The sequence below is a fragment of the Sycon ciliatum genome, chromosome 7 (genome assembly GCF_964019385.1).
Source record: "Sycon ciliatum chromosome 7, ocSycCili1.1, whole genome shotgun sequence".
NCBI lineage: Eukaryota > Metazoa > Porifera > Calcarea > Leucosolenida > Sycettidae > Sycon > Sycon ciliatum.
In genome coordinates, this window is record NC_088649.1 from 20,261,034 (window position 1) to 20,273,702 (window position 12,669).

Here is a 12,669-nt window from a genome sequence, read left to right on the forward strand (position 1 = left end):
ATGCATTCACCTGGACACAAACATTAATTTTGTATATGACAAGTAAGGTCGACCACATTCTCTTTTGTAGGAGACAAAACAACATTGAATTAGCACATAGGACAGATTCAAATGCAAAAGCGAGTTTATTTTCAGTGAAGAAATGGATGTCCAGGAAAGCATGTGGCTTTTCCAACCATGATATTGTGTGCTGTAATTGTACTAGAATGTGAAAAAATCACGTTTCATGTGTCTTCCCAAGGCCCCTGCACCGAGCGGACTCCTGTTTTGACGGGACAATTTCTGTGCATCAAAGTGCTGTGGATCGAACGTGTATCCCTGGATCAAGCGGAATCCTGTCATAGCAGGACAGTTTCCGCTGCACCGAGGACGTCCGGTCAGCGCAGGTTGTACCCTGCATGATCTGACTTACACTCCAACACATGTCAAGTTCAGGTACACCTAGTGCAATGCAACGTTGGTCGTTGTAGGCAAGTGGTGTTGTGGACATCAAAAAGCCAATACCGACCGCGACAGAAATCCCTACAGTGCACAGGGTTGTGCTCATTTTTAATCATCATTGGCTCTCTATCCGAGTCATTTAAAATTAAATGCGATTGCATCAGTCCAGTTCGCGCCCTGCACGGGGGACAAAACTCGATATTCCCCGACCTTGGCCTGCATAGCGCCCGGCATGACATTGACTGGCAAAATCAGATATAATGGTGCAGCACCGGTTTACACTTCTAAAAGAACTATCACGACAACTTTTGAACAGTCCATTAAGAAACCATGTCCTGCCAAAAAAAAAAAAAAAAATTCACGCTCGAGTTAGACTGAGTTTTCAGCATCCGGAAAACCGGACACCCCAGAAAGGTATGTTATCACATGGATTGCTAAAGATTTTTGACTGGTCCGCTCAAGCACAGCTACTTGCATGCTTAGAAGTTCTCCATTTCGCAAACTCTTTCCACTCTGATGCTGAGCCTGGTCGATAATCTGGTGAATGCAAAGTCTGTGTTCATAGTAAAGAGGGTGTTCACGAGATGGTAAAGTACTAAATTCGAGCAAGAGTACATAACACTAAGAATGTGCAACTCCAGCAATGGGGTCCGGGGCGGCAGAACTTCACATCACCTGATGAAACTCGCACACATTTGTACCCTGTGCATGATAGATGCAGGGTCGTACGCAACCCTGCTTTGCGTTCAACTCGCTTGTGGTCACTTTGCACTGCTTGCCAGCGTAACGTTTTGGACCGTGCCAAGTGAGGTGAAGTTCTGTCATCGCAGCACCCTATAGAGGTTGCGCAGGCAGTTGCACACTCTTGGGGGTTATGTACTCTTGATGCGAGTGGCAAGCTCAAGTTTTAGGGTACAGCCTGACGGGGTCTCACCTGTTGGTGGGGTGCCGGTGTAGGTGAGTGATATTGTGTAGGGCTTCGGGGTGTACATATTGACCCGCGATCGGAAATACGTGCCCTGGTGTCTGACGTGCATCAGAATGCGGTATGGAATGTGGGTGAGGTCGGCCGTGAAGTTATGCGTTTCAAACCACTCGTCTGCCACATGGTCGTAGTACTCCACCTCTACATCAACATTTTGGACGACATACTGCATGAAGATGCTGGTCAGGTTGGGAGTATGTACCATAACATCTGTAGTAGGCGACAGATAGGGGCCGGGAATGGGTGAAAGGATAGGTAGATACAGGATAGGACAATTATGACCGGTAGACTGCCATAGATAGCAGTGCAAGCACTGCTACTGTAAGACCAGATAATTTAACATCAATTAAAGTTAACGGTATCCGGATTTTTGTGGGCTAGCAAGGTGAAATTCTAACGAATTCCGTCTCAATACCGGCAAATGACTGTACATGTACATATCGTTTGTACATAACGACTTCAAATGTTAACGAATTTTCTAAATTCGTTAAATCGTTAGAATTAAATGTTCGTTACTGGTCTAACAGTATGCGTTTGGTATGGCTGTTGCAAATCTACGGTGGCCAACAATTGTCCAGCCATGATGCAGACTCACACTGCACAAGCACACAGTAAGCTTGTATTTATGAGCAAATGTGGATGCCGTTTTCGTCACATCATGAGAGTAAATTGCATCCGCGGCAGCTCAAAGAATTTATTTGGTCACAAAACGGACGCATCCTGCTCGTCGAAATTTACCACACTTTCGACATGTCCTCTCTGACTCCATATCGATGCGAGGAAGAACTCGTTTGTTGTAAACCAGACGAACATATTTACTAGTACCGACGTCCGTGAGTTGTCGTTTTTCATGCTTTCGCGTGGAATATTTCTTCGAGTTCACAGTGAGTTTTTCCAGGCAGCGCTCGAGCGCTCATACGGGCGATCGCCAGGATTGCTAATCTTTTTGAAACTGACTATAGTGCTTTTCGCGTGCCTCAAAATATGCTGAAAAGGTGCTCTTTTTTCAGTGAAAACAGGCCAAAAGTGCTCATTTTCCAGTGAAGCACAGCCATGATACATGTTCAGATATGAACCCAAGCTGAGAAAGGAATACGCACTCTTCCATTTATGGGTCCCAGAAAGGCAAAACAGGAAGTAAAGTTCCAAAAACCCACTTTTTACAGCATTGTGTACACCGCGGTACCGGGTACAAGCTTCACCAACTTGTTGCCCCCCAAAAAAGCGGCGTGCAAAAGCCCATATCGATGCATTCAGCACTCAGGAACTGTGATCGCATGCATGAGCAAACAGATCTTAGGCTTAGCACTTTTTCAGCTAAAAAAGCTCAAAAGGGGCGATATTCACCAAAAAACGCAGTGAACGGCGAAAGAAACGGGCTTTTCCAAAAAGTGCCAAAAAGGGCGAAAAAATGGGCGAGCACCTTTGGGAAATAATGGATGCAGGCCCCGGGATCAGTTTTTTGTATGAAAATGGTGATATTCATGACCACCATCCAACACTTTGGAGGTCGTACCTTCAAATATTCGCTCTCTGAGAGCTCCCAGTTGGTCTAGGAGTTTCTTCAGGACGCTTTTGTATAGCAGTAACCAATTGAGCCCTACTTCATATCCATAATTATGTCCTTTTCCTTTCTACATTTATTATTGGCTCAACATCAGACTTTCATATTTCTGAAATAGTGAAGATGTTCCGCGCAATCTGAGAAGTTAAAGCCCTATGAATCCCAGCACATTATTTAGCGCTCGAGAATATTTGAGCCCTGATAAGCTCAAATCGGCCTATAGCTTTTGCCGAACAAATGGAGAAAATCATGTTTTTGCGTAGTCGAGTCCTTTTCAAAAAAGAAAGGAGTCGAATTCTTGCTGATTCGAGTCTTTCATGTACTGCTAACTCAGTTCGACCTCAGGTGGTGCTTGCTTTATCTCTATTCAAATCTGTACCAGAGAATCAGTTGTACTAGGCTGCGCAGGCAGGCGCTGAACTGGGAGCGCTTGCAAATAATTCACAACTTCAAACAGCGATCGATCGCGCTTCGTTGAAATAATCATGTGTTGAGTGGGTAGGCAGAGTAGCTCACCATCGCATTAGTGAATTTCCTGGAGTTCATGAGGCCAAGCAAGGACTACTCAAGGCTGAGGACCAGTTCTTTTGGCCTCAACAAAGCGAATGGCGTTGATGCCGACTCAGAAATGGCTGTGACTACCTGCCAAAGATCTAGCCAACGAAGTAGACAAGGAGCAGAGGTGTTCACATCGACAACGCAGGATGTTGGTTTTTCAACATGCTACTACTGCTGGAGCAACTTTGAATGCCGGGACAATCGTTAATCATCTACGTATCTGTTGTGGTTGTCAAACTCTTATGTTCTCCGATGTCGATATGAAGGGTTCATGCTAAATGTGCCTACATTATGCACCCTGAGGTGGTGCCATCTCTGCTGTATACATGGTAATCAACAGGAGTGCAACACATGAATCTGGTGTCACTCTTGACGACAACACCATGGCATGGGAGACCGCCAGACGATCGTTCGTGGACAAACCCGACGGCGGTAACAGAAAGATCACCAGGAGAACGAAACAAAAATGGAGGAAATACGAATCTGAGGAGAAGCCAGAGACTAGCGGAGACACGACTGAGAAAAATCGAGAAGGCGGAACCAGTAGCGGCAGGTGAAAGAACGGGCGCAGCAGTGAACACGTCAAGGAGAAAGAAGTGATGGCATGAGGAGATGGAGATGGAGGATGATGATGGGGATGAACAGGATGGTCAGGAGGAAAGCAAGGGTGAGCGGGAACGGGAAGTGGAGGATGAGAGTGATACTGACGAGGAGGAGTTCGACATCGACAAGAGCAAGTCTGCCATCTATAAGCATTTGGTGTCCAGTCCGGATTGTCGTAAGTTGTTTGACGATTCCTGGTTTAGTGTTATTTGTTCAGCATGTTTCTTTAAGCAGTTGCAGGTGTTGGAAGCTGTATATATTCGCACACGTGACCCTGTTCTATGCAAGCAAAAAGAAAATGTTGTAGCACTCACCCTTTTTAAATAATACGCACTCACCAGGTTTGTCCACACGCACTCACAGCTGCCACATTCATCTACTGCTACCATTCTCAGATACACTGCAAAGGTTCACACTACACGCGCTATGCATAACCACTAGCTGTGCTGCATTCTCACGCTTCTTTTCATATTACTCTAGCTATATAACTGGTTGTTTTAGTGATTCTTACTATGTGACGATGTTCCACTGATGATAGCCACACGAAAACGTTCTGGAATTGTTTCATTTTAGTTGTTTATACATGGTGCACAATTGATATTTTTCATTGCTATTTTACGACTGTTGTCTCCTCGTCGGTTACTTGGAAACAAGGTCCTTATCTATACAGCGAAACGATCGTCGTGTGAAACTTCTGCTTGTTACCGCTGCTCGTCGTCCATCCAAATTGTCATAGTCGAAGTACAGTGCTGTTTTACTGAGGGGTTCAGTTTTGCATGATTCCTGGTCGCGTAGCTACCCTCTTTATTGATTTTCGCATCTTTGAGACACACAAGTTGTGTGGAATGTTACTTTGCGTCCTTGAATCGTTGTTTGACCGTATTGTCCAAGGGTTTTGCCAGTATCGTCATCGACATGCATGAACATCCGCCAATATCAAAACATGGAATGCCTGCAGTGTTCAGCCCATCCACAGGACCAAGCTTCAATGAAGAAAACACGCATGCATGTTCTATACGCAGTCAGAGATCACACATGCCGGGGTATGCAGGGGCGTCAAACATGGTACGACCAATACCACCATAGCCATACCACTTTTCATCTAGAATGGTCCGCCGAGAGTAACTGTAGAGCGCTAAAACATGATCTAGTGGCCAAAAGATCCAATCCCCCCCCCCCCTTCCCCCCTACCCCTCCCGGACACTTCCCGGACCTCACTCGTTCCCCCCTCCCCCTCCCCCTTGCCCTGTGACACCCCTGGTATGTATACTGTACTTACATTGGCAGGCTGGAAATCCGCTCCAGTTACCGTGCATCTCATTTAGAGCATTGCATGTGAAGTCTGTGATGCCATCGGCTGGAACGAAGCCTACGTCGCATGCGAGCAGTGCCGTCGTCCCCAAGTATGCCCCTACGCCATTCGCGATGCCGCCGTTCTGGACCAGTAGCTGAGAGCAGTAGCCGGGAATCGCTGCACAAGGGCACATGAAATATGTACAGTCAGACCTCACATAACTGCACACATCCTTTTTCCACAAAATATCCGGATAGGCGAGGTAATCGAACACACATAATGTACTTGTATGTATTCATGCCACCAAGAGTACATACCCCTGGGTGTTATGTACTCTTGTTGACATATGCTGTAAATCGGCAATCAATGATATTGTTCCGGATGGCTTGAGATCCGGTTAGAAGAGGACTGGATAATGAGGTCTGACTGCATATGTAATCCGTGCAAATTGGTAAACATTTTCCCAATCACCGTTTTCCTTGATTCCATTTAATTTATTATAAAGAGCACCCGGATACTGAGCCAGAAATAAAATGTAAAAAGGAGAAGAAACACATGAGAACGAGATGTTTTGAAGCTAGGTGTCAGGACGTCGAATGTCTCAGTACTCTGTCAGTTTTGGGCCTAGTTGTTGCACTTTCTGACTGTATCTAGTATCTAGTTACAGTGGTGGAGAGTTACTCAACTCGTTTCCATATGTCCTTTTCCTTTCTACTTCAAGTACTTTTATTATTGGCTCGATTCCCGAGTTTCAAAAAATAAACACCAAATAGTAATCCCATAGCTATGCAACAGACCTAACTTCAGTATCGTTTGGCGCTAGCCAGGGTCCACATGTGATGTCTGCCTTCACAGTCATGCACAAACACTCAAGGACACAGGTTGAGGTTTGGAAGAATACAATTGGATACAAGTGTGAAGAAGACAGGTAAGAACAGACAACCAGGTCAAGCCAAGCAAGCACTTCAGGCGACTACAGTCAGACCTCGCTTATCCGGTCCTCGTTTATCCGGATCCCTCGCCATCGGGAAGAAAATCGTTGGTTACCGATTTACAGCATATGCCATGCTCACACACAGTATGTGTGTTCGATTATCCGGTTCCCTCGCCTATCCGGATAATTTTCTGGAAAACGGATGTGTGCGGTTATGCGAGGTCTGACTGTAGTCCAAGATGGCGCATGCTGGTTGTGACGTAATACACAGGCAAAATATATGACGTAATAGTCACGTGATAAGACATAAGCATCATATCACATCACGCCCCTTCTGAGATAAAACAGTGGTCTAGCCGGGTTTATCTCAACAACTAAATGAAAAAAATCAAATACAGTGTACGAGAACGAGTAGGAACTGCGCACGCAGCAGAGAACAGAGCACTAACACAGCTAATCATATGACTTAGTGGAATGCGAGGCGATGTCCAGGCGGTTAGGTGCAGTGCGAGAGCGTTGGCTGCGGCGGAGCGGTTGCGGATCAGGAGAGGCAACGTTAGCAGCAGGATTGCTAGCAGGCGGCGTGCAGGTTGGGGCTGGAGGGATAACAGCAGCGGTTACGGGTCGGAGGAAGCGATGGTTGCGCCAGTAGGTGCGGCCACTGGGCACCTTGACGAGGTAGTCACGATTGCGACCGACGGCAACGATGACACCGCTGGTGTGCCACAGCTTGGACCGTGGATCCTGCAGATCAACACGACAGCCAATGCGTAGCGGAGGGAGGGGATGAGCAGAGTCATCGTAGTGGGCTCCAACGGCGGCAGACTGCTTGGCTGCGGCAGCGTCAACAGAGTCAGACTCAGCTTGCCATTCAGGGGCGAAGCTGGTGTGGTGAGCGATGACAAACGACGTAAGTGGCCGCCCATACAACGCTTGGGCAGGGCTCCAGCCGTGGCTGCGTGGAGTATTGCGCCACTCCAGCAAGCCACGTTGGAAGAGGTTGATGTCGCCATTGACAGTCGTCTTGGCAATCAGGAGCTTCATAGCTTTGGCAGCCGACTCGGCATGTCCGTTGGATTGCGGGAAGTGTGGCGAAGACGTGCTGTGGTCAACTTGCCAACGGCTACAGAAATCGGCAAATCGGCGAGAAGAGAACTGCGGGCCGCCATCTGTGGTGAGAACTCTAGGAACAACAGTGTCCGCGAACCAGCGGCGGAGGGCATGGATGATGTCCAAAGACGAGGCTGTTCTGCCGAGTTTGGCGACGCACGGCCAACCAGTGTGGCGATCTGCATAGACGAGGAACTCCCATCCTTGACATGAGAAGAGGTCAGCACTAACGGACTCGAATGGGAGAGTGGGGCGACGATCTTCGGTAACACGGAAGGGCTCCTTGCATTGGGATGGGGCATGCAGCCGGCACATCTCACAACTGCGGACTGTGTTAGCGATGTCGTTAGAGATGATCGGCCAGAACACAATTTGGCGGGCACGACGTTGAGCACGGGTGAGACCTTGGTGTGCTGCATGCAGGTCCTGGAGGACACGAGAACGTAGGGCACGAGGAACGACAACACGTTGGCCCTTAAGGACGAGATCACTGTCCACAGAGAGGTGCTCACGGACTGTCAAGTACGGCTTGACAGCAGGGTCGGCATTAGCCGAATTGGTCGGGAAACCATGACGAACGGCGTGCACGAGTGCTTGATAATCAGGGTCAGCTCTCGCAGCTTCTAGTAGCTCGCTGAAGCGGAGATCGACGCTACGGCAGTCATCATCTTGGCGTAGGCACGCGCGAACAGTGGGCGCACCAAGGGCTGGATTCTCGCCAAATTCTTCATCACTGTGAGGCGTGTCAACTGGATGCCGAGAGAGAGCGTCGGCAAAAGCATTGTCGGTGCCTTTGCGCCATTTGGCAATGAACTGGTACGGGCACAGCTTCAGGGTCAAACGCTGCAATCGGGGGTTCTCGATCTGGTCAAGAGAATACGAGTTCAGGATCGGGATTAGTGGGCGATGATCAGTGCAGAGCTCAAACAGTGCACCGGACAAGAACAGGGAACACTTGTGTACGGCCCATACAGCTGCTAGCAGCTCAAGCTCGATGACTGCGTAGCGCGTTTCAGCGTCCGAGAGAAAGCGACTGCCACATTGAAGCAGGCGCCACTTGTCGTCTTGGAGTTGCCAAAGTGCGTACCCGAGGCCGTTCAGGACTGAAGCGTCTGTCTCAAGCCGGAGTGCATTGCCATGCTGAAAGAACGATAGCACAGATGGGGAGACGAGTTCTGCCTTTGTAGCATCGAATGCTGCAGTGTGGACGGAGTCCCAGACAAACTCATTGGATGTCTTCAGGAGCGGTCGGAGAGGTGCCGCCAGCTCGGCGAGTCGTGGCGTGAAGACGCTGCACTGGTTGACCAGGCCGAGAAAGGAACGCAAGTCGGTGCGATTGCTGGGTGTGCTGAAGTTCTGAATGGCTGACGTCTTGGCGGGGTCCACAGTGTAGCCGTCAGAGGACACGGTGAAGCCACAGAATTCAACAGTGCTGGCAGCGAAGGTGAACTTCTTGGCGCTGAGAGTAATACCATGATCACGGGCTCTCTGCAAGACTGCACGGACGTGGACGAGGTGGTCATCGAAACTTACATTGTGAACGAGACCATCGTCAACGATTTTGAAGAAGTTCTGCAAGCCATCGAATGCAGAGTCAGTCCGACGGTTGAATTCATCACCGGCCGACACCAGGCCTTGCGGGTTGCGGCAGAATCTGTATCGGCCCCATGGGGTGATGAACGTGGTTAGGGCTTTGCGCGTCCTCAGTCAATGGGATTTGCCAATAGCCATGACGTGCGTCAAAGGTGGTGAAATACGTGGCAGGACCCATGGCAGAGAGACATTCTCGGGCGTTGCGCATAGGGTGTGTTGGCCGTTTGACTTGGCGGTTCAGTGTCTGCAGGTCGACAGTCAGCCGCTTCTCAGTTGAGCCCTTCTTGTCAACAATGACTATTGGGTGGCACCAATCAGACGGGTCGGACACAGTTTCAACGATGCCTTCAGATACCATGTCATCCAGCTGAGCTTTGACCTTCTCGCGGTAAGCATAGGCGACCGGGCGGGCAGTGTACACACGGTGAGGCTTGGCATCGGGTTCAAGAACGATGTCCATCGGGGGCCCAGACATTGGTTTGAGAGTACTGTCGTCAAAGACGTCGGAAAACTCCTCTAGCAACTGTGATCGGATTTTCACGAGGTCTGTCGGGCTGGGCGTACGCGGAGCGCTCACACGTGCGACTTGCTGGGGCCAGCCAGGCGGCAAGAAGTTTAGCGCTCTCAATGAGGAACGTGACAGCAGTGCGTCGTCAAGACCGTCAAAAACATGGAGCACGCTGTCATGTGATTGGTCATTGACCTGGAGAGTGACACAAATCTTGCCGACAGTTACGAGCTTGTCGTCACTCGCTGTCCGGACGTCGTCAAAGTCACTGTCGAGATTCTCAACGAATCCGCCGAGCAGGGAAAGTTGCCGGATGCCAATTGCATCAATGTCACTCCCAGTGTCCGGGATCCATTGAAGCTGCACTGGCTGTGGTTCCGTGCATAACTTTGTTGCAAGTCGAACAGTGTCGGAGCCGGACTCCTGCGCGCGCCGGACCTTCAACATGCCAATCTGAGTTTGCTTCTTACGTTTCGGGCACATTGATTGGAAATGGCCAGCAACTTTGCATCTGTTGCACAATTTCCCAATGGCTGGACATGCAGACTTGGTGTGCGCGGAACGACCACAGTTTGGACATTTAACTCGTGCTTTCGGAGCAGCAGAGGACTTAGGAAAGGAGTTAGAGGCAGACTGTCGCTTCTGCTGCTGGTACGCGGACTTCCGCGCGGCGTTGACATGCGCCTGCCCAGGAATATTGTGGGAGGTGTCAGACGCTGCTTCCTCCGCACGGCAAAGTTTGATGGCTGCATCCAGGGTCAGGTCTGGTGTGGCAAGCAACTTGTGTCGGGTTTCCTCGTTGGATATTCCGACGACAATGCGGTCACGCAGTACATCATGTGTGACTTGTAGGATGGACTTGCACCCTCCGCATATTTGGCCTGAACATGTAGTGCATAGTGACAAGTCCGGAAAATCACATGCATTATACGACTCTCTCAGGGAGGTGTAAAACGCGTCAAACGGCTCAGCTCTGGACTGCTTACGATTGTAAAATGCTAGTCTGTCCAACAAAGGATTACGTAAACGTCGCAAATACTTTTTGACTGCGGCGATGATAACATGAACATCGTCGTTTGCACCGATGGGGATTATACCCTCGCGAAGAAAGCGGCGGAGGTCCTCGTCAAACGCTTGACGAAGGGCGCTCACCCTGGTGTTCAAGCCATGAGAAGCAAGTTGCTGGCACGCTGAATAGTTGTCCCAGGCTTCTTCCCATGTGGCGAAATCAGCCAAAGACGCAGTAGAAAGCAACATTGGACGATCCTGAGACAGCGGCTTTGGTGTTGGTGCGGATGTGGGTGTCGAGCGTGTAGACGTTGGGGCTAAACCCGTGGGCTGTTGTTGTTGCTGTTGGAGACTTTTCAAAGTGTCTTGAAACAGTTTGGACAATTGTTGTTCTCTGGCCTTGGCAGCTTGCATCTGCCCTGCGACTAACTTAGTGAGAGCAACGACTCCAGAGAGTTCGGCTTGGCCATCGCCGTCCGACATTTCGAAACAGGTTCGACACGAACAAAATGCAAATTTGAAAATTCCGGCCTGCGCGTAACACAACGAGGTGCAAACACAGGGTACGAAAAACCGGCAGCAACAAAACAGGTAGAATATGTTCACTGCGCCATGTGATGTCTGCCTTCACAGTCATGCACAAACACTCAAGGACACAGGTTGAGGTTTGGAAGAATACAATTAGATACAAGTGTGAAGAAGACAGGTAAGAACAAACAACCAGGTCAAGCCAAGCATGCACTTCAGACGACTAGTCCAAGATGGCGCATGCTGGTTGTGACTTAATACACAGGCAAAATATATGACGTAATAGTCACGTGATAAGACATGAGCATCATATCACATCACCACACAGCTTTGTCACTCCCTGTAAAACGTACAGGTGCCTGTCGTGTGAATACCCCATAAGACTGTATTTCACAGAGCGCAACTGAAGTTGCCAGAACAAAACCCAAACATTTCAGTTGAAGTTCTTTTTGGCCTTTCCCATTACCATACCAATAGCAATTGTAACATACCTTGGCAGGACTTGCCGTTACCTGAAAACCCAGCGTTACATATGCAGTTGTAGGACCCAACCGTGTTGGTACACGTAGCTTTGGAGTCGCAATTGTGAGTCTGATGTAGACACTCATCTCGATCTAGACCACCAGCCAGGTTGAAACACAAGAAATATATACATGTATATGTAGGAGGGACAAGTCAAATTCACGTAATGGATACAGTTAGCACTAATACACTGCCGGTAATGATCGACACTAATTCCAGGAAATAATGAAATCTGCTAATCTGGCGTTTGAGTGCTTCTTGGTTCTATTGTAGTATTTGTTGTTGTCCTGTCCAGTGCTTGGATCCAGCCGATAAAGGTCCAAAAATGGTTTTTTTAGTTCCAACCATGATGCTACAAAAACTACTTTATAACGAGAGAGCTTGAAACTCAGGGCCCTACCCTATGCTTTTTTGCCTAGCTAGCTCACCATGCATGTTATTAGAACTGATGGAAATATTTTTTTCCATTGATTGGCTACATCAAACTTTCTCTTTGCATCCGGTCCATGGTATACCGGTAATACGGCACCGTCAACCACCTTGATGACCCAGGCAAAAAAAGTATAGGGATGTTATAATTTACAAATAATCTACGTGGAGATAAAAGTTTAATAATAGCTATGAAAAGTATGAATGCCGCAGACATCACCACGCAACATGACAATTTGTTCAAGGTTTGGTTTTGTGTGTTTCCAAAATCGATTTTCACGCTCCGATCATCAGTGGAAATACGGAACTAAAGAGATCAACGGAAAAACAAAGGTTAAAAATCCAAAGAAGTGTGACACATGACGGGTAACTTGTGGTAAGTATTACAAAAAGTGAGAACTAAAATAAAGAGTAAGTGTGACAAACGGCCATGAACAGTGCAGAAACAACTCATGAACACGGGGTGCAAACTCACGAAAATAACCTAAGTGCTAAAACATGTTCTTTTTGCTTACACAAATCGGGCTTATGAGTACGAATACAAACAGCTTCAAGGACCTTCAACTGCTGGACATAACGGGCACGACACAGT

General features: G+C 48.4%; 2 protein-coding genes across 2 annotated transcripts in view; both read right to left on the bottom strand.

Moving 5' to 3' along the window:
- Window positions 1-1,631, bottom strand: part of LOC135821685 (uncharacterized) — a 30,088-nt gene extending 28,457 nt beyond the window's left edge. Inside the window, exon 1 of the mRNA XM_065334682.1 lies at window positions 1,376-1,631. Coding sequence (XP_065190754.1) covers window positions 1,376-1,631 — 256 coding nt within the window. The remainder of the gene's footprint in view (window positions 1-1,375) is intronic.
- Window positions 1,632-6,832: 5,201 nt separating this feature from the next.
- Window positions 6,833-11,081, bottom strand: LOC135821686 (uncharacterized). Its single transcript, XM_065334683.1, has 2 exons — window positions 9,247-11,081; window positions 6,833-9,143 (listed from the first exon to the last, which is right to left on the bottom strand). The coding sequence occupies exons 1-2, from the start codon at window positions 11,079-11,081 to the stop codon at window positions 6,833-6,835; spliced, it is 4,146 nt and encodes a 1,381-aa protein (XP_065190755.1).
- Between the last annotated feature and the right edge of the window lie 1,588 nt (window positions 11,082-12,669).